The sequence below is a fragment of the Tripterygium wilfordii genome, chromosome 17 (assembly GCF_013401445.1).
Source record: "Tripterygium wilfordii isolate XIE 37 chromosome 17, ASM1340144v1, whole genome shotgun sequence".
NCBI classification, from domain to species: domain Eukaryota; kingdom Viridiplantae; phylum Streptophyta; class Magnoliopsida; order Celastrales; family Celastraceae; genus Tripterygium; species Tripterygium wilfordii.
Genome location: NC_052248.1, coordinates 2,830,916 through 2,851,635, shown reverse-complemented (window position 1 = coordinate 2,851,635; position 20,720 = coordinate 2,830,916). Strand labels below are relative to the sequence as shown.

The window sequence follows — 20,720 nt, the reverse complement described above, 5'->3', positions numbered from 1 at the left end:
AAAAAAAAAGGAAATTTGGAATTTTGAGGGAAAAAATATGACATAATTTATTTGCTTTGGGTGTTAAAACTTTTTTGGATAACAAGGATTTTCCGGCAACATGTTCACTGAATAATTGGACCAGCTCAAAACTCGGACTGCCATCTCAACTTGCTCCACACGACTACAATTGACTAAGCTGAAACTCATGCGGAAAATAAGCACAAGCACAGTTTAGGGTAAATCAATGTACAAAAGTGTCACTTTATACCTTCTCATTGATAATGCAAAAACCATATGCAGATCTATGTAGTCATGGGGTCCCAACAAAAAACCTGAACTCCCATGATGAGCACTGCCTTATCAGTTATCACCCATGCTGCTGCGATTAAGCCGTCGACGACAAATACAATGAGCATAAGGAGAATGTTCAACTATTAATTTACAACCTCCTCCAGCAGTCTCTTATAATTTAGCCCCAAAGTTACTACCACTCTTTTAAGTAACGCTTTAAATGAGAGTTGGGAGGCATATCAGATAGTGATGGCATACCAAGTGCTGCTCCCATTCAGTTCTTCATATAAGGATTACAAGAATCATTAATACTTCTGCTCCAGGATGCAACTAGTCAGGAATGAGGCAGTGAGTTATTGTCATCTAGCATGCCGGTTGATTTCTTTTGTACGACATTATCCATGCTAGGAAAGCGATGCATAGAGATTGATGGCGGTGATGTGGGTGTTGGTGTAGATGTTGGTGGAGATGAGAGCGAATCTTCTTGCGTATATATAGGAGGATTTTCATTGTCTGCTATGACTTCCGGTGTGCTCCCCGCAGTTGTCTGAACTATATCTTCACTTGAGGCCACTGGGGTGGGAATGAAAAACTTGGGATTGGAAGCCTGAGATATCTTCGCAGGAAAAGAAGGCGACTGAAATGAGGTTGCTGGGGTTACACCTCCCTTGTTGAATGTGTCAACATACCTGGAAGAATTCCATATATTTTTATCATAAATAAAGAAACAAATGCATTCATTTTGCATAGTGGGTAAGGATGTAAGATAAATAAATAAATAAAAGGTGCATGCATGTACCTTGAGCGAACACCCGAACGCCCACGAGCAGAGAATTGATTTGAACTTGGTGGAATGGGTGGGATTCCTGATCCCTTTTCAGAGGAGATTGGACTGAAATATTCTGGCACGCCATTTGAGTGGCTTTCAACTTTTGGTGTGTCTTTTATGTTGTCATATGGCACGGTACCCTGGAAAGCAGTTGTTGATGGTGGTGGTGGCAGAGCCACTTCCTCTGCTGGAGGTTCGGCACCTTCCTCAACCCACCGCTTTAGCTTTTCATCGTAATAGAATCTGTTCTTCTCACCCAATTTAGCCTTCAAAAGGAAGATGTAAATGTTAGAGAGAAAGATAGCGATAGAGAGAAGGTGACTTGTGATCAAGCAACTCCAGAAAGTACCTGCTGGTGTGGTTGAGACCTTAAGACCAAACCCACCGTCTTTTGGAATATCTGTGAACCAAACCGACCAAAACGAGATGATCCAACCGGCGCAGATGCTTTTAGTTGGGTATCAGAAGAGTTTGCACCTTTGGATGAATCAGCCTTATCAACAAAAATCATTTAGTAAAATCTACTCCATATCCACAATCCCTCATTACTATGAGGTTAAAATCCAAGATTCACAAAGCATAGTACCACCAAAAAAAAAAAAAAACTATTTTTTACTTCAGTATTAAAACCGAATTGTGTTTCAGCATTTCTAATCTCAAGCATGCAATCTAAAATTGCCTGATTACACATGCACACAGCACCAAACAAAATGAGAATATTCAACCTTTTAAACTGCAAACAATCTAAATGGAAGGAGAAGAATTGAAAGAAGCCTTAATTGCCACTAAGAAGTAAATTGCAATGCAGCACATTGATCATGATCTCCAAGCCCCAAGCTGCCACTTTTGCACGAGATAAACAACATTCTAGGCAGGGGCAGGGATGCTACCCTACCCTTCATCAATCTCAACTTTGCTAACTCACCCTGCCACAACTTTCTACTATTGTCATAATATCTTAAAGAAATTTTGAACATTCTCTAATTTATAACAATTTAACTTCCATAAAATCATTCGTAAACAGAACAAGCACAAATACAGGTTGAACTTTGTAAAAGTCAAAGCAACATAGAAGTCTTGCTACTCAAATCTCATGTGAAATGTGTAGATATGTGAGAACACTATTGTTTAGATAGTTAACATACTTATCATACATAAGCCAATTCAGAAACTTCATGATGAACTCGAAATGAGCAACTCTTTAAAACAAGGTCAATGCAGAGAGATGTTGTCCAAAGTAACTAAACATTAAAAAAATCACTAGGAAACAGAACATTGACCACTTCACAACCTCATAATCACACACAAGCATATAAAAACTACCTTTCCAGGGGTTCTACCAAAATCTGGCTCTAAAATGCTCCTATTAGAAATTGTAGCTCGAGTAGAATCTCCAGTCCGTTCACTTATGGGTCCCATTGATGCTGACGGCATTACTGATGACACATCCATTGTTGATTGACTGTTGGACACTTTTGACACCTCTGGTTGCTGAGCATATTCATTTCGTTTAACACTGCCATGTGATGTTGATGGCACAGGTGGAGGTAGGCTGTCCACTACTCGACTTGGAGAACTATCAAAGAAGGTGAGCAACTTGCCCACGAGTTTTTTTGGAGCCAAATTGGTACTATAACCACCCTGTATATAAATCATCCTTAAGAAAAATGTGGCCAGACAAATGAAGCAATCGAACACTGGGGAAATACCTGTTGATGGATTCTCAACCGCTCCTCAAGAGCGGACGCCAATTGCCTCCATGTTTCCACTTCAGGTTCTCTACCAGTTTTTAGAGACTTCAGGATTGCTTGACAGTACCTAACTCAACATAGCATCAAGATAAAAAGGATAATCAGCAAAAACTAATTACTTAAACAGATTCATGCAGGAAATTTTGCTTACTTCAGAGATTCTGCCACTTTTCCAACTTCAGCAAGCATGTGGGCATAAATAAGCTTATATGGCTGAAAGGAATGAAGGAGAAACTGCGAATTCCCAAGCACCTTTGAGTACTCATATAATTCCGTCCTCTGGTCAGATATTAAGGATGCTAGTTCAGTTACATTATTTAACAGATATTGATTAAACATAACAATCAAAACTCAAGGGTGCACTTCATATTTAAAAATGCTCATCATTTATGTTTCCATTTTCCAGAACTTGAGAATGCATTTGGGCCACATTCGTATTGGTTGGTTGGGGTGTTTGGGGGGGGGGGGGGGGGGGGGTGTGGAACATTCATGCACCAAACGTAAGTGAAACGAGAGAGTTCTCAAAACTGGAAAACTTGTATCTCGTATCCTTGTTTTTCACCTTATACTCACACTTGTATAACCCTAACTACAATTATATATATACAATGACTAAGTTACCCTTATATATTCTAACACTCCCCCTCAAGTTGGAGCATAGATGTCAATCATGCCCAACTTGTTACAAATATCAGTTATTCTACTCCCTGGTAGAGCTTTAGTAAATACATCGGCTATTTGATCTCCAGTTCGAACATGATTAAGTCGAACCATTCCTTGTTGGAGTTTCTCTCGAATGAAATGACAATCAACCTCGATATGTTTCGTACGCTCATGAAATACTGAGTTAGAAGCAATATGAATAGCTGCTTGATTATCACACCACAATTGCATAGGGGTTGAGTCCTTCATACCAATTTCCTCAAGTAAGTGACGAACCCACATAAGTTCACAAATGGACTGAGCCATAACTCTATATTCAGATTCAGCACTCGACTTTGCAACCACACTTTGTTTCTTACTTTTCCATGATATCAAATTCCCTCCAACAAAGACACAATAACCTGTAGTAGACCGTCTGTCTATAGGACATCCCGCCCAATCAGCATCAGAGAATCCTTCCACCTCAAGATTATTACGATCTTTACAAAGAACACCACGCCCCGTTCCTTCCACCCTACTGTGACCATGATCCTTATAAACAATACCGCGACCTGGAGCACCCTTAAGGTACTTCAGGATGTGAATAACTGCATCCCAGTGAGATGTCCGAGGAGATGACATAAACTGGCTAACCACACTCACCGGAAAGGCAATATCTGGACGCGTCACTGTAAGGTAATTAAGTTTCCCAACTAGACGCCTATACTGTTCTGGATCAGCAAGTAGGACCCCATCTTCAGTCGCCTGTTTCACATTAGGCACCATAGGTGCCTCACATGGTTTAACATCAGTCAAACCTGTCTCATTAAGTATATCAAGTATATATTTCCTCTGAGAAAGAAAGATACCTTTCTTGCTCCTTGACACTTCAATGCCCAAGAAATACCTGAGAGGTCCAAGATCCTTTGTTTGAAACTTGGTGTGAAGAAAAGACTTGAGAGCAGTAATACCCACTCTGTCACTCCCAGTAATCACGATATCATCAACATAGACTACCAGAAAAATACAACCCAACTCCGATTGTCTATAGAAAACAGAATGATCAAGAGCACTCCTGCACATTCCAAACTCAACAACCACTTCACTGAATCTACCAAACCAAGCACGAGGAGATTGTTATAAGACACAAATGAAGATATAGGATAGGTACAAGAACGTTTACCTTTACGAATAGCAATAGGTAAATCAAGACTATCATCAGAAGTAGGAGGACTCGGAGCTGGTGAGGAAGAGATAGGTAAAAGCTGAGTGTCATGGTCCGTCGTAGGTTCTACTGGAGGAGTCACCGTAGGTGGGTCAGCAGAATGGTGCCAAGTGTGTCTGGAATACACCTGAGTGATAGGAGGATGAGAAGATCCAATAGGAAGATCATGTCCAAACACACGGTAGACAAGGAAATCATCCTCAGGATCAAAAGAGGACGTAGAAGAATCATGAATATATGGAGTAGATTCAAAGAATGTAACATCAGCGGAAACTAAGTATCGACCAAGATCAGGAGAGAAACAACGATACCCTTCTTGATGACGAGAGTATCCCAAGAAAACACATTTCAGAGAACGTGGATCAAGTTTAGTAACCTTAGGTCGGACATCCTGCACAAAACAGACACAACCAAATATACGTGGTGGAAGACTGAAGAGAGGCTGAGAAGGAAACAAAACAGAATAAGGTATATCACCATTCAGAATTGACGAGGGCATACGATTGATTAGATAACAGGCAGTATGAACAGCATCGGCCCAAAAGAGCTTAGAAACTTTCATGTGAAACAATAGGGCCCTGACAACTTCCATCAAATGACGATTTTTTCGTTCGGCCACCCCATTTTGTTGTGGGGTGACAACACACGAGTACTGATGAACAATACCATTTTGAACAAGATAAGAAGAGAGAGAATCAGAAAAATATTCTTTGACATTGTCACTACGTAGAATGCGAATAGAAACATTATGTTGAGTTTGGACTTCAGCATGAAATGCACAAAATATAGAATACAACTTGGAACGCTTTTTCATTAGATATAACCAAGTTACTCGGGTAAAGTCATCAACAAAAGTAACAAAGTAACGAAATCCAGATTGAGACACAATTGGGCAAGGACCCCATATATCTGAATGAATCAACTCAAAGGGGGACGCAGCCCGTTTATTGACTCGAGGAACATAAGATGCTCTATGATGTTTAGCAAACTGACACGCCTCACACTCTAATTGAGGCATCGAACCTAACGACGAACAAAGACGCTTTAAAGCACTTAACGAAGGATGACCAAACTGACAATATAACTGATAGATGGAGGTAGCACTAAGAGAAGCAACTGGACGTGACACAGGTGAACTATCACGAGCAAGGACGTACAGACCATTAGACACACGACCTCTACCAATAATCTTCTTCGTCACCAGATCCTGAAACACACAATGATCAGGGAAGAAATGAACAGAACAACGTAAAGCATGAGTAATGCTACTCACAGATAATAAGTTAAAAGGAAAATGTGGCAAGCATAAAACAGACGAGAGAGACAAAGTGGATGTAGGTGAGGCTGTACCACTACCAAGTACAGGAACATTAGAACCATCGGCTAGAGTAACATTTGATAGAGTAGGAAATGACTGAAATGAAGAAAGGATACCTGTATTGCTAGTCATATGATTGGTGGCTCCAGAATCAATAACCCAAGTACCGGAGGACGAAGAAAGGCATGCAGTTGGATTACCTGACTGAACAAGAGTGGCAGTTGGCTGAGTGGCCTGAAATTGAGCAAACCGAGCATACTCATCAGCTGAGACCATAAGATGACTGTCAGACCGGGGAACTCTGGAAGACGACACAACTCCAGGAGGAGTAGGCAACAGACCCTCCTGGGTAGCAGCATTGGCAAACCGTGGAGAGGCAGATGGTTTACCATTCAACTTCCAACAATATTTCTTCAAATGACCCTGCTTTCCACAGTGATAACATATCCTAGGACCTCCACGCCCTCCATTATCACGGTCACCTCCACGCACTCCTCGACCACCACTACGACCACCTCTATTCCCACCAGCTGGTGGTGTCCAACCCAATAAAGCAGAAGTATCACCAGAAACAACAGATACTCCAAAAGATTCTTTACCATCCTTACAAACTTTTCGCAAACGAGAGAACACCTCAGCTAGTGAAGGAAGAGTAGAGCCTGTAAGGATTTGAGACCGAGCCACTTCATACTCGGATTCCAACCCTGCAAGAAAACACTGAACCATGATCTCCTCCTCCTGTTCCTGCATTTTCTTAACATCAGCTAGTATGGGATACAAAGTCTTCTTCTCCTCAAACATTCGCTTAAAATCAGTATAATATTCAACCAAAGTGCGTCCCTTCTGATCAGCCCGATACAAACCAGATAATAGATAATGAACATGGGACAAGTTCTGCTTGCTGGAATACAAAGACTCCAAGTATTCCCACAACTCTCTTGAAAACCCCAAATCCCCCCACTGATTTTGCTGTGCTGGTTTAGAATCTCAAAACTTTGAAATCAGAGAACTCATGTGCAAAAATCTGAGATCAGATTTGAGATCATGATCTCAAAACTTTGCTTGTAAAACATACCTAAATCTATTGCTCATCTATGGCAGTGATTGTGTCATCTTTGCTTGGGGACTGGTGTTTCCTGTGAGTGGGTTAGTGAGAGAGCTTACAAGACAGAGTTAGAATTGGTTGATTTCTTTGAGCTATTTACAATGGCTGGTCCTAGTGAGACAAAGGCATTCACTGAGATTGTTACAACTGGGCATCGCATTACTGATAGGAAACTAAATGGTACCAATTATAGTCAATGGAAACGGGTAATTAGACGGTACCTGTCTGGTATTGATATGGAGAAGCACTTGACTGATGATTTCCCAATGGAGCCTAAAGCAAGGGCTCAATGGCAGAAAGAAGATGATAAATTGTTTACTATGATTCAGCATACTATGGAGCACACTGTTGATGATATGGTTGGTCATTGCGATACTGTCCGAGAGTTGTGGGAATACTTGGAGTCTTTGTATTCCAGCAAGCAGAACTTGTCCCATGTTCATTATCTATTATCTGGTTTGTATCGGGCTGATCAGAAGGGACGCACTTTGGTTGAATATTATACTGATTTTAAGCGAATGTTTGAGGAGAAGAAGACTTTGTATCCCATACTAACTGATGTTAAGAAAATGCAGGAACAGGAGGAGGAGATCATGGTTCAGTGTTTTCTTGCAGGGTTGGAATCCGAGTATGAAGTGGCTCGGTCTCAAATCCTTACAGGCTCTACTCTTCCTTCACTAGCTGAGGTGTCCTCTCGTTTGCGAAAAGTTTGTAAGGATGGTAAAGAATCTTTTGGAGTATCTGTTGTTTCTGGTGATACTTCTGCTTTATTGGGTTGGACACCACCAGCTGGTGGGAATAGAGGTGGTCGTAGTGATGGTCGAGGAGTGCGTGGAGGTGACCGTGATAATGGAGGGCGTGGAGGTCCTAGGATATGTTATCACTGTGGAAAGCAGGGTCATTTGAAGAAATATTGTTGGAAGTTGAATGGTAAACCATCTGCCTCTCCACGGTTTGCCAATGCTGCTACCCAGGAGGGTCTGTTGCCTACTCCTCCTGGAGTTGTGTCGTCTTCCAGAGTTCCCCGGTCTGACAGTCATCTTATGGTCTCAGCTGATGAGTATGCTCGGTTTGCTCAATTTCAGGCTACTCAGCCAACTGCCACTCTTGTTCAGTCAGGTAATCCAACTGCATGCCTTTCTTCGTCCTCCGGTACTTGGGTCATTGATTCTGGAGCCACCAATCATATGACTAGCAATACAGGTATCCTTTCTTCATTTCAGTCATCTCCCACTCTATCAAATGTTACTCTAGCCGATGGTTCTAATGTTCCTGTACTTGGCAGTGGTACAGCCTCACCTACATCCATTTTGTCTCTCTCGTCTGTTTTATGCTTGCCACATTTTCCTTTTAACTTATTATCTGTGAGTAGCATTACTCATGCTTTACGTTGTTTTGTTCATTTCTTCCCTGATCATTGTGTGTTTCAGGATCTGGTGACGAAGAAGATTATTGGTAGAGGTCGTGTGTCTAATGGTCTGTACGTCCTTGCTGCTGATAGTTCACCTGTGTCACGGCCAGTTGCTTCTCTTAGTGCTACCTCCATCTATCAGTTACATTGTCAGTTTGGTCATCCTTCGTTAAGTGCTTTAAAGCGTCTTTGTTCGTCGTTAGGTTCGATGCCTCAATTAGAGTGAGGCGTGTCAGTTTGCTAAACATCATAGAGCATCTTATGTTCCTCGAGTCAATAAACGGGCTGCGTCCCCCTTTGAGTTGATTCATTCAGATATATGGGGTCCTTGCCCAATTGTGTCTCAATCTGGATTTCGTTACTTTGTTACTTTTGTTGATGACTTTACTCGAGTAACTTGGTTATATCTAATGAAAAAGCGTTCCGAGTTGTATTCTATATTTTGTGCATTTCATGCTGAAGTCCAAACTCAACATAATGTTTCTATTCGCATTCTACGTAGTGACAATGCCAAAGAATATTTTTCTGATTCTCTCTCTTCTTATCTTGTTCAAAATGGTATTGTTCATCAGTCCTCGTGTGTTGTCACCCCACAACAAAATGGGGTGGCCGAATGAAAAAATCGTCATTTGATGGAAGTTGCCAGGGCCCTATTGTTTCACATGAAAGTTTCTAAGCTCTTTTGGGCCGATGCTGTTCATACTGCCTGTTATCTAATCAATCGTATGCCCTCGTCAATTCTGAATGGTGATGTACCTTATTTTGTTTTGTTTCCTTCTCAGCCTCTCTTCAGTCTTCCACCACGTATATTTGGTTGTGTCTGTTTTTTGCAGGATGTCCGACCTAAGGTTACTAAACTTGATCCACGTTCTCTGAAATGTGTTTTCTTGGGATACTCTCGTCATCAAAAAGGGTATCGTTGTTTCTCTCCTGATCTTGGTCGATACTTAGTTTCCGCTGATGTTACATTCTTTGAATCTACTCCATATATTCATGATTCTTCTACGTCCTCTTTTGATCCTGAGGATGATTTCATTGTCTACCGTGTGTTTGGACATGATCTTCCTATTGGATCTTCTCATCCTCCTATCACTCAAGTGTATTCCAGACACACTTGGCACCATTCTGCTGACCCACCTACGGTGACTCCTCCAGTAGAACCTACGACGGACCATGACACTCAGCTTTTACCTATCTCTTCCTCACCAGCTCCGAGTCCTCCTACTTCTGATGATAGTCTTGATTTACCTATTGCTCTTCGTAAAGGTAAACGTTCTTGTACCTATCCTATATCTTCATTTGTGTCTTATAACAATCTTTCTCTTGTCTCTCAGTCTACTATTTTTTCTCTCGATTCTGTTTCTGTTCCTAAATCTGTTTCAGAGGCTCTTTCTCATTTTGGGTGGCGGCAAGCAATGACGGATGAGATGGTTGCTCTTCAGGAGAATAGTACTTGGGATCTTGTTTTCCTTCCTAAAGGAAAACGTGTTATTGGTTGTAAGTGGGTTTTCACTGTTAAAGTGAATCCTGATGGTTCTGTGGCCCGTTTGAAGGTTCGATTAGTGGCAAAAGGCTACGCTCAGACTTATGGTGTTGATTATTTAGAGACCTTTTCTCCGGTTGCCAAGATCACTTCTATTCGCCTATTTATTTCTCTTGCTGCTATCTATCATTGGCCTTTACATCAGTTAGATGTTAAGAATGTTTTCTTGCATGGTGATTTGGTTGAAGAGGTTTATATGGAGCAACAACCTGGCTCCGATACCATGAAACTAGAGAGTTCTCAAAAGTGGAAAACTTGTATCTCGTATCCTTGTTTTTCACCTTATACTCACACTTGTATAACCCTAACTACAATTATATATATACAATGACTAAGTTACCCTTATATATTCTAACAGTAAGCAAAGGTAAAATGCCTATTTTCGCCACTTTACGGCAACCACATAAACAACTGCAAACAAATAAATAATAGAATGGGTATTTTGATAGTAAAACTCTTTTTCCAGACTAAATGAACTGTTTTCAGTCTTTGAAGAAAAGAAGTTTGCATAAAATACCTGAATTGCCTCAGGAAAAGCATATGTTCGTGGAAACTTCAAATGATCTGCACCAAGAAGACACAGTCTGGCAGTATCTGAGTACAGCTCAAAGTTGGCTTCTGCAACTAGATAACACATGTGCGCAGCAGTGACCTGTATGATAAGTTTTTGCTGAGAACAAAACCAAGGAGAACTAAACCTCTTATGTGGAAAACAGTTTGTGAGTTGTGGGAGAGGGGAGAACTAACATAAAAGATTCAATTAAGGAAAAGTAATAAGCCGAGGAAGGCAAATTCAATCAACCTCACCCCTCCCCTTCCACAGGCAATCTCCGAGACGGACAATCGAAAGCTCATCATCTTTTGTTCTGTTTGCAGTGATCATGGATAAATTATCTTCCCATGCATCTAACAGACCATGAGCCCCAATCTGTTGTTCAACAGAAAAAGGAGGGAAAGAAAAAGATACATCAGGGAGATCATTAAAGTTTAACCAATGATTTTTCCTTGTCATCCATAAAGGACAAATTACATGGGGGGTGGGGAATCTAAATTAGAAAAGGCAGGATTGAATGAGGAATATGTAATGTTTCAAAGTAGGATATCACTATTCTTTCACTACAATCTACATAAAAATACAAAAATCCTCTAGCCTATGGTATTTTTCCTAATAGATGCTTCTCTACGATGGCTACCTGCATTACCATCACATGGTGATACACTAGTGCATTCAACGCTTTCACATTTTGAAAACACTTGGCTCCATACAGTATCATAGTTGTAAAAAACCACATCCCATCATTGCACCGTTCTCAATCTCATGGAAAGTTCATGCAACCGCGCATGTGTTATTTTCCTACGATTCAAGTGAAACTTAAAACACATTCTCCAACATAGTTATTATTTACCAACAACAACATTAAACGAGAAGAGGTAGTATTAAGTTATTGAGAAGGGTTTATGACTCAGTATATTAGTTCAGGTGGGTAACTCAAAACACCCCAAACCCATGTAACTGGGATCAACCAAAAAAAAATATCTGCTTCGTCCTATGGTATATATTTCTTCTTAAAATAAATGATTTCTAATATAAAACTTGCACAAGGTGAGGATTCTCACATGAATTGTTTATGAGGCAAATACTAAAACACCTTCCACATCAAACCTTTATGGTTTCCAGATGCATTGCACTAAAATATCATACTCATCTCATGAACGATTCAGACAATAATAGAACAACAAAAGTAAATTTTTGACCCACTAAGAAAATTCAAAGCCAAAAAGCCTACACTGCTGATGAAAGGTAAACTATATAGGTCATGGATATAATAAGTGTTCACAAGACACCAGCAAGAAAAATCAGAGAAGATGAATAATTAGTTTCAAGTTTAAGAGAGTTTGAAAAAAAACCGATGACAGACAAATAACAAAAATCACATTCAGTATGGTGAATTTCTTGTTCTATAGCACATTATGGTCAAAGTTGAGGTACCTTAACTTCAAAATCCAATTTCAATTCAAATACAACACATCTAGTATGAAAAGGGGAAAGCATTCATCACTTCAGCACATACCTGTAAAGCTTGTTGAGGTGCACCCAAATAACCATGGAGACCAACTCTAGTTGCGACATTGGAAAATAGGTCTGCAGGATTCCCTGCCATTAGAAGGCACAATGTCTGCAATGGTGATCCTGCAACAAACTGCTTAAGTGCCATGTTCTTAACAGTATCACCATAAAACTGCAAAAAATTACAGAGAAAACAATCAAGAGTTAGAACAAAGCAGAAGTCATGTCTGATATTCGTTCTGACAAACGAACTATGCCGATCAAATATGGATCAGATGAATTATTCCCAACATATGTGGAAGAAATATGTACAGAGTTATAAGGAAATGAAAGAACCTGATCACCGAGGTCGGTTGCAATCACAAGTGCTGGCCCCCACAATTGACCTTCTTGTGCACATTCTAGAGCTTCTTTCTTTCGACCAGAGATGAGAAGTTTTTGTACCTCAACAGCAGTAGCCTAACCCAATCATTTTTAGTTTATTAAATAGCAGTGTCAAGTGTACAGCACAAGCCCAATCAAATTTGAGGTTATTAATGAAGAGCATGAGACATGGTATACCTGAATCTCTGCCTCAGACGGCAAGTTCTGTACGCAGTGCATGAATGCACCATACTCACCCGATTGCATACCACTTCTTTTAGCAGATGCAAAAAGCTTAGCTACAGCTGACTCTGGACAATCATTTTCCTAAGTTGCAAATAGAAAAATATTTAATACCAAAGTTAAAAGAACATGTAAAATAGAAAAATATATAAGTTGCTAAGGTTAAATCGATGAAAATGCTGTCCAAATTAATGCATTTCTATAGGTATTGGATATGAGCATACAATCTACCATATACATCATTAATTGAGTTATGACCATAGCAGAAACCTAACACATTCTTGTCCTCACAGAAGCATATATATAATGAGCATTAGCCAAAGCAACAATGGTTAAAAATTTTGGGAAGGATTTTTGAAGCCGTATTAGTATATAACCTTGGTTACGCAACAAAAGATATCAACATCACATTATGCAACATACTGTCAGTCCATCCTGTTATCATTCATTGTAAATACTGCACAACCTTTTCATTTGTTCAGGAAAATATGAAACAATAAAAACGTTACATTTCAATCATTTAGCTCATTTTGTTAACAGGAAGTTACAGAATGGAAACCTAAATAAATACAAACACTTGGAAGCAAATGGATGCCAGTCACCTTTGATCCTTGGTCGGTCCCCAAGGGTGATCGAAGTTTCCCATAGTATTGACATGATATTTTCAGCAATGAGAAAAGTAATCTCAAGACTTCCCCATTTCTGTAGTTCATGTCACAATTTGATATCCTGTCATCAATCCACTGGTTCAACTCCTTATTTCCAACATTCCCACCAACCAAAGGGCCAGGTAAAGGTTGCTGGCACAGAGCAACGAAGTAATCATGATAACCTAATTCAAAGTTTGAAGCATCAGCTTTGTCCAGGACAACTTCTGTTAAGTTGAGAACATTGAACACACCTCCAGAGTCCTTGACACCATGTAAAAATTATCATGAGACATGTAAATGCAATAGCTCACTGAAAAAGTAAAAAAGAGTAGAACAATATGTTATACACATTTATTAACACAGCAAAATGAGATGAGCCCTGACCTTGTTTTCGTATGGTGAGTTTGAGTGAAAGGAACTGCCACGTTTTGTGACTATGAGTTTTCCACCAAACCCAAAAGTAACTAGAGCATGTGGAGGGCGTCCTACAGACGACCTTCCTTCACTTGGTACATAAGAAAACTGAGTGTCACTTAGGAAGGGCTGCTGTGAGAAAGCTATTGCTTTCTGACTATCAAAATAAGCAGGAGAGAATTGCATATTCTGGCTTGGTTCCACTTTTGTCTGATTATGATGCTGAGGAAACTGTTCACTAGAATTAAAGCTATGAAACCCTGCATTTCCATTGCCGTTGTCAAAATTCTGGTTTGCCTGTTTTTGGGAAGAAGTTGATCCATAAATTTCACTTCCAGTTTGTTCATTAGAAGAATCTAGAATGCCCGTTGCACCATACTGATTTTTCAATCCCTGTTCTTCACTTGATGTGACAGCCAAATTTGAGATATATTCCCGACTGTGATGCATTTGTGACTCGCTGTTTTCAAAGCTCTTATTTTGATAAGGTTGATTATAACCACTAGAAGTTGACTGATTCACAACTGGAGCATAAGATTCCGATGATCTCCATTCTTGTGCAATCATGTCATAGTACCACCCAGGGTATTGGGGATCAAACACCATATGAGCTGGGTACTGCTCATTTCCTTGTGAAATCTGTTTCCAGTTAGAGACACCATCAGTGGTAAACAAGCCAGTCCCCACACTTCCAGTAACAGATTGGGATGTATGGTGTGAATAATAAGCACTTGCACTTTGCTCTGAAACAACATTACCTGATTGGGCAGACACATCAATACTCTCCTGAACATAACCATTTGCATTTCCAGGCATATTTGCATTGTGTCCATCCAACTGATGCCACTGCCCAGTTATTGGGTCGTATTTCCATCCTGGATAATGATTTTCCCAATCCTGGCTGCCAGTCAAATCATGTCCACCCGCATTCTGTTCAGATTCTGCACCAAGGTATTCATTGCCAACCGAGTATTGTCCACAACTTGAGGACCCAAAATCATTAACAAACTTTCCCGTGACCTCATTGTTTGTATTCAACTCTGACCCGGAATTATCCATGGCTTCAACGTTTGCAAATGGATCATCTGTATCATCCCCCACCTCACCAAAAAAATCTGAAAATGACTTGACTTTATCACCACTATGACTATGTATATCCGAGTTGAAGGAAGCCCAATGGACTTCTTTGACACATGTTCCTGAATACGTACTACTTTCTCCAGACATTTTACTTTCCAATCCAACGTCCTGCCTTAAGCTGACCTCACTAGCGTCATTTACATCACTGTTTGCAGCTGAATTCTGCTCTTTATTAACTACATTGTTCTCATGAATATCCACAGATGCCAAGACGTCCGCACTATCACAACCCTGTTCATCATTGACCTTAAAACCTTCTTTAACATCAAAGTCTATTCCAGAAGGGCCGGTTTCACTAATCGTTAAATTAGAAATCACCTTAGCATCATCTGAATCATCTTCTTTGACAATACTAGGCGCGGATGCAACACAAACATTCCCATAATCATCATCATCTTTAATCAATCTATCAAAAAAATCCTCATCCATCTCGTCATCCATGTCCGGTAGAGTAGAAGACGCCATTCAACAACTAACCTTAGCTCCTTCTCTGTCACTCTCATAAAACAACAAACAAATTAGCAAAATTATGCATTCGCAATTCACTCCACAAATACTGCTAATCGAAAATTCAATCCAATTTACAGCACTTTACACCTCAAACATACCGAATATACCACAATCTATGGTTCAAAAATGAATGAAAAAAATAAATAAATTACAGAATTAAAAAAATTATTATAGCCGCCAGAAAATAACAAATATTAACCAATTGAGTTTCTGCTCAATACACATACGCGTGTATAAGCGAATGAAGAGAAGTCGACTTACAGAGAAGTGCTTAGACAAGCGAAGGAGATTTCAAAGCTCAACCAGATAGAAGACCGATCACTGCACCGACTAACAAAGGCGTAGTTAGGAAATTGGGTGACGCAGTCAATGTGGGTGAGCAACAATTTGTTTTAGATCATGACTCTGATGTTGTCGCACGTGATGAGAATCGACGGTCCTCGTTGACTTTTATATTTATATGTCAGGAACTCAGGATGATGGATGATGGAGTAAACGGGCCTAGGGCTCACCATTTGGCCCGCGGGCCTAGGCCCGGCCCGAGCCCGGCCCGGGCCCGCGGGCCAAAGCCCGGCCCGGCCCGAAAGTAGACCGGGCCTGGGCAGCCCGGCCCGACCCCTTGGGTGGGCCTGGGCTCCATTTTTTGGGTCGGGCCCGGCCCGAAGCCCGACACCTCGGGCCAATTTTGGCTCGGCCCGAGCCCGAGCCCGACCCAAGCCCGACGTTATTTATTTTTATATGTACATAATATGTATATATACACAGACAGTGTGCACTGTCTGTGTATGTGTGTGTGTATATATGTATGTGTGTGTGTATGTATTTATATTATGTACATATAACAATAAATAATGTATATATATACACAAATACACAGTCTGTGTATTTGTGTATATATATACATATGCAGACAGTGCATGCACTGTCTGCATATATATACATACATATATACATGTAATATATATATATACATACACACACATATATATCTGTATATATGTATATATAATATATAATATATGTGTGTATATATATATTATTGCAATGTATGTGTATATATATATACACATCATACGTATATATTTCACACTCTATAAAATATTGTTCAATTGTGTAAAAATTAAAGTACAATTATGACATTAATCAATTGTAAGCAGGGATGACAATTTATCCCCGCCCCAATCCGACCCGACCCGACCCGGCCCGCGAGGATTTAATCTCCAAAACTCTAAAGGCCCTAAACTCTAAACCCCAAAACTCAAAACCCCTAAACCCTAAAAGCCCTAAACCCTTAACCCTAAAGACCCTAAACCCTAAATGCCCTAAACCCTAAAGATCTTAAATCCTAAACCCTAAACCTAAGCACTAACCCTAAAGCCATAATATGACCATCTACTCATAAATGTTGATAAAATCTTAAGACCCTAAGATTTTATAAAATAAGTATAAAATTAAACTATTTAAAACTATATATGTGTATAATATAAAATTTAAAATCAATACTGATTAGGTAAAACTAAAATGATTTAATTGTGTTAAAAATATAACATGTGGTATGTAAAGATAATAATTTAATTAGTTGACAAATATAACATGAAAGTAGAGTTGGCTTGTTGGTTAGTTCATTACTCTCCTTTCTAAAAGTCCCAAGTTCGAATCCTATGATAAACAATTTAATTTTATAATTTCCAAAGAAGATGAATAGTGACGGGCCGTGGGAGCCCGGCCCGAGGCCCGAGCCCGAAGCCCGAGCTTTATGGGCCCGGGCCGGGCCTGGGCCTCATATTCTTAGTTTGGCCCGGCCCGAGCCCGGCCCGAGGCCCGAAGAAATAAACCGGGCCCGGGCCCGGGCCGGGCCTGGGCCCAAAAAAGTCGGGCCGGGCCGGGCCAGCCCGGCCCGATGCCGAGCCCGTTACGGGCCCCAACCGAAGATGAGTTTGGGCCGGAAGGTCCATCTTCAGCGACCCTGGGTCTGGGCTTGAGCTGGGCCTAGAATAAACCCTAAAATAAGGATCTGGCAGGCTTTTAAATTTCTTGGTCTACTTCAATAGGGATCGACATCCTCCTCTCACAGCCCCCTACGCCATTGTCTCTACTGCTCAATACATTTCCGGTGTGCTTTAGTTACACCCTGATTTTTACCAATCACACCCCAACTTTGGTCAATTTACCTTTGACCGTATGTTTTCCTAAGTATAGGATTAACACACCCCACTTCAAACCTGACTTGCAACCTATCTCTGGTATCCAATTCTTAATCTCTAGAATCCTCCCGACGTTCTTCGTCTGTCCTCATCGTTCTCAAGTAGCTCATGTGGATTTTCTCAAAATTTTGGAGATTTTGGATATGTTTTGGTGCAATTTTTTGGAGTTGTTTGGTTCCTACTTACTTACCCAAAAAAAGATATCATTGTTTGATATGTTTTTTGTCATTGAGGTGTATTTAATAAATGTGTCAATTTTTGGTTATTTGGGATGTGATTAGTTATTTTTCAATTTCTATGGGATGTAATTGATAAAAACTGGGGTATGAATAAAGCTCACTTACATTTCCACCATTTCCACCACAAACCCCTCTATTATCTTCGACCACCTTTCATGGCATTAATTAGGCATTCCCGCGGAGTAGTCCTTTTCGAGTCCTAAAGATCAACTCCTGTGACAGTCATTGACTTGAAAAAACAGTTTAAAATCTAAGTACCAACTTCCAACTGTGCAGTAGGGTTGTTGTTAGGTATGTTGAACCGTTAATTGATGACACATATATTGTCATTTGTCAACCAAATATTAGGCCGACATGGAATATTATGTATTTAATTAATATTAAGGTTCATTTTATACAATTTAAAGCTGTAGATAAGCTTATTAATTGACACCAGCAACGATTTTTCAAATTTTATAATTACTCGATACTTCTTACGGTTCAATAATATCTATCAATGACTCTTAAGGAGCCAAAACCTAATTCAATTATAACATGTTGAGACTAGAGATTTTGTGTTGGGGAGATCGAGAGATGATTTAAGAAAATAAATCATGGCGTCATGGTGTTAGTCAGCTCTATTAGAAATCCACGCTCTAGACAACAAATTATATAGTCCATTTTGGGGTTTCAATTCTCGTATATACATCGGATTAACGTCATTAGTTTATTTCTGCCAAACCCAACAAGTGGGCTAAGCCCAACTCACCAAGTCTATAAAAGGCCTAATTGTTTGTTAGCTAGGGGTGGCTTTGCCCATATAAACCCATTGGTAGACTTGTGTCTAACCAATGTAAGACTTTTATGTTCTTAACAATCCCTTATACTTGTGGACTGGGTTATGTCATACCCAACAAGTGGAGTAGAGGCTACGTCCAATAGGACAAAATTGCTCTGATACCATATCGGAAATCTACACCCCAAACAACAAACTATATTTTCTGCTTTGGGGTTCCGGCTCTTGTGAATATATCGGATTATCCTCACGAGTTTTTTTCTCCCAAGCCCAGCAAGTGGGCTAAGCCCAACTCACCAAACCTATGAAAATGCCTAATTGTTTGTTAGAGGTAGGTTTTGGCCATATAAACCCATTGGTATACTTGCGTCTGGCCAATACGGAACTTATATGATCTTAACAAACTCGGTCAAAGTATAATTAGACCCTTGGATGGGTAGTACTTGAGTAACGAGTTGGTGGTTCAACAAATTTGATAGTATATATTGACCAACTTATCTTACTAATCATCTGTTTTGCTCCGAGCTTTGCGGTAATCATCTCTCTTTTTTCTTCTTTATACCCTCTTTTTATATAATCTTTTGATATTTTTATGATCCATTAATAATAAGAGTAATATGGGAAGTAGAAACTAAAGAAAGAACACAAAGCTAAGGAAGTAGTACAAAGTTAAAAGCACTTTTTTGAAGTGTGAAGCTTTTGGGTTGTGAATAACTTGCAAGGGAGGGCATGGAATTATGGTGTTTGTGGCGTGAACCAAAGGTAATGTCACATATGGCATAAAGATATATACATATAGGTAAATAATAAATGGACTAGTTTGAAAAGGGTGTCCCCAAAACAAGCAAAAAGTGAGCCAAAAAATGTGTGGAAAGATGAAATCAAAAGAGAATGGTGAAGCTCTCTCTCTTCACAGGTCCATGAGGAGACATGTTATGCTTAAATGATCACAAGTTGCGCATTAAAATTAGGGTCCATGAATAATTATGTATAAGACAATTTGAGCTTGCTTGTATATACATTGTTTACAAGTAAAAAAACATAGCTTCTAGCAATAGAGAAATTATGGAAAAAGAACGGATTAATCACTCAAAGATGAGGGTATTTTCATTTCATTTACTCAAAAAACTTGACTTTCAATTTGATCATTCAAAGATTAAAAATCATATTAGATTCTCAAGTCAATCAGGAATATCGATATGACTTAGCTCAGTCATTCCTAAACTGAAATCAAGAAGACCCGAACATGAAAAACCTTGACTCACTTCAACTACTAGCTTAGAGCGATTATATAGCTAATTTCGCTTTCAGTTCCTTGCTTCACTTCTGAAGTCATGAACTCAAGAACTGGTTTACCTAGCCCCAGAAAGAAAGAGATAGAAGATACGACTGTTCATTCTATTAATGCCCCTCATCGGGCGGATTCCTCTTTTTACTCCTCAACCTATTGGGTATTACAAGTCCAGATGTTGTTCCCCTCCCATTTAACATTAATACAGCTGTATATATTTTTGTTTAAAAACAACATCATTTAACGTTACACTTCTACTTAATGATCATGTAAATTTTGACCAGTTTTGATTGGTAAAGGGCTAAAATTAAAAGTCTAAATCTCTGAGTAGGTGAATTGAAAATGTCCCTACAAATTACGTTATTGTAATTTGCATTTTTCCTGAAAATTACTAATCGTTTAGGTCAAAATTGAAATTAATCTAACCATTTTTATCCATTGTCCCCAAAGGAACGACATGTATGTTTGGTTGTCAATAGGTAAAAATATTGTAATAAATCTACATTATCCCACCACTTACCATTATTATTTGATTACCAGTTTTATTCACGGGTCTAGTTGGCAATTACGCAACTTAATTATGCGTAGGCCATAGATATCTTAATTGCAATTAAATCCAAGATTTTATTCTCCTAATTATAGTGGTTAGGTTTTAATCTTGTATTTTAGTTCTTAATAGCATCTGGAGGCAATAAGACAATTAGTTTCACATGTGTTGATTTGGCC

At 39.6% G+C, this 20,720-nt stretch overlaps 1 protein-coding gene across 4 annotated transcripts; it reads right to left on the bottom strand.

The window, feature by feature from the left end:
- Positions 1–174: 174 nt before the first annotated feature.
- On the bottom strand, positions 175–15,894 carry LOC119982787 (protein transport protein SEC16B homolog). 4 transcript variants are annotated; one of them, XM_038826345.1, is made up of 14 exons: positions 15,747–15,894; positions 13,806–15,465; positions 13,374–13,682; positions 12,727–12,855; positions 12,502–12,624; positions 12,170–12,337; positions 10,900–11,025; positions 10,615–10,749; positions 3,005–3,132; positions 2,812–2,920; positions 2,426–2,743; positions 1,452–1,595; positions 1,073–1,368; positions 175–962 (listed from the first exon to the last, which is right to left on the bottom strand). In XM_038826345.1, exons 2-14 carry the CDS (start codon positions 15,438–15,440, stop codon positions 608–610), a joined length of 3,975 nt encoding a protein of 1,324 aa, XP_038682273.1. In that variant the 5' UTR covers positions 15,441–15,465; positions 15,747–15,894; the 3' UTR covers positions 175–607. The 4 variants fall into 4 exon arrangements, 3 of the variants coding, with proteins under 3 accessions (XP_038682273.1, XP_038682274.1, XP_038682275.1); XM_038826346.1 differs by having other exon boundaries at positions 13,806–15,473; positions 15,747–15,862; XR_005464468.1 differs by lacking the exon at positions 175–962 and having other exon boundaries at positions 1,211–1,368; positions 1,452–1,579.
- Between the last annotated feature and the right edge of the window lie 4,826 nt (positions 15,895–20,720).

Coding starts and splice junctions, on each gene's coding strand:
- LOC119982787 (XM_038826345.1), bottom strand. CDS start 15,440: ATGGCGTCTTCTACTCTACCGGACATGGATGACGAGATGGATGAGGAT. Junction 10,750..10,899: donor TGTGGAAGGGGAGGGGTGAG/GTTGATTGAATT, acceptor CTTATCATACAG/GTCACTGCTGCGCACATGTG. Junction 2,921..3,004: donor AAAGTGGCAGAATCTCTGAA/GTAAGCAAAATT, acceptor ATGTTGAGTTAG/GTACTGTCAAGCAATCCTGA.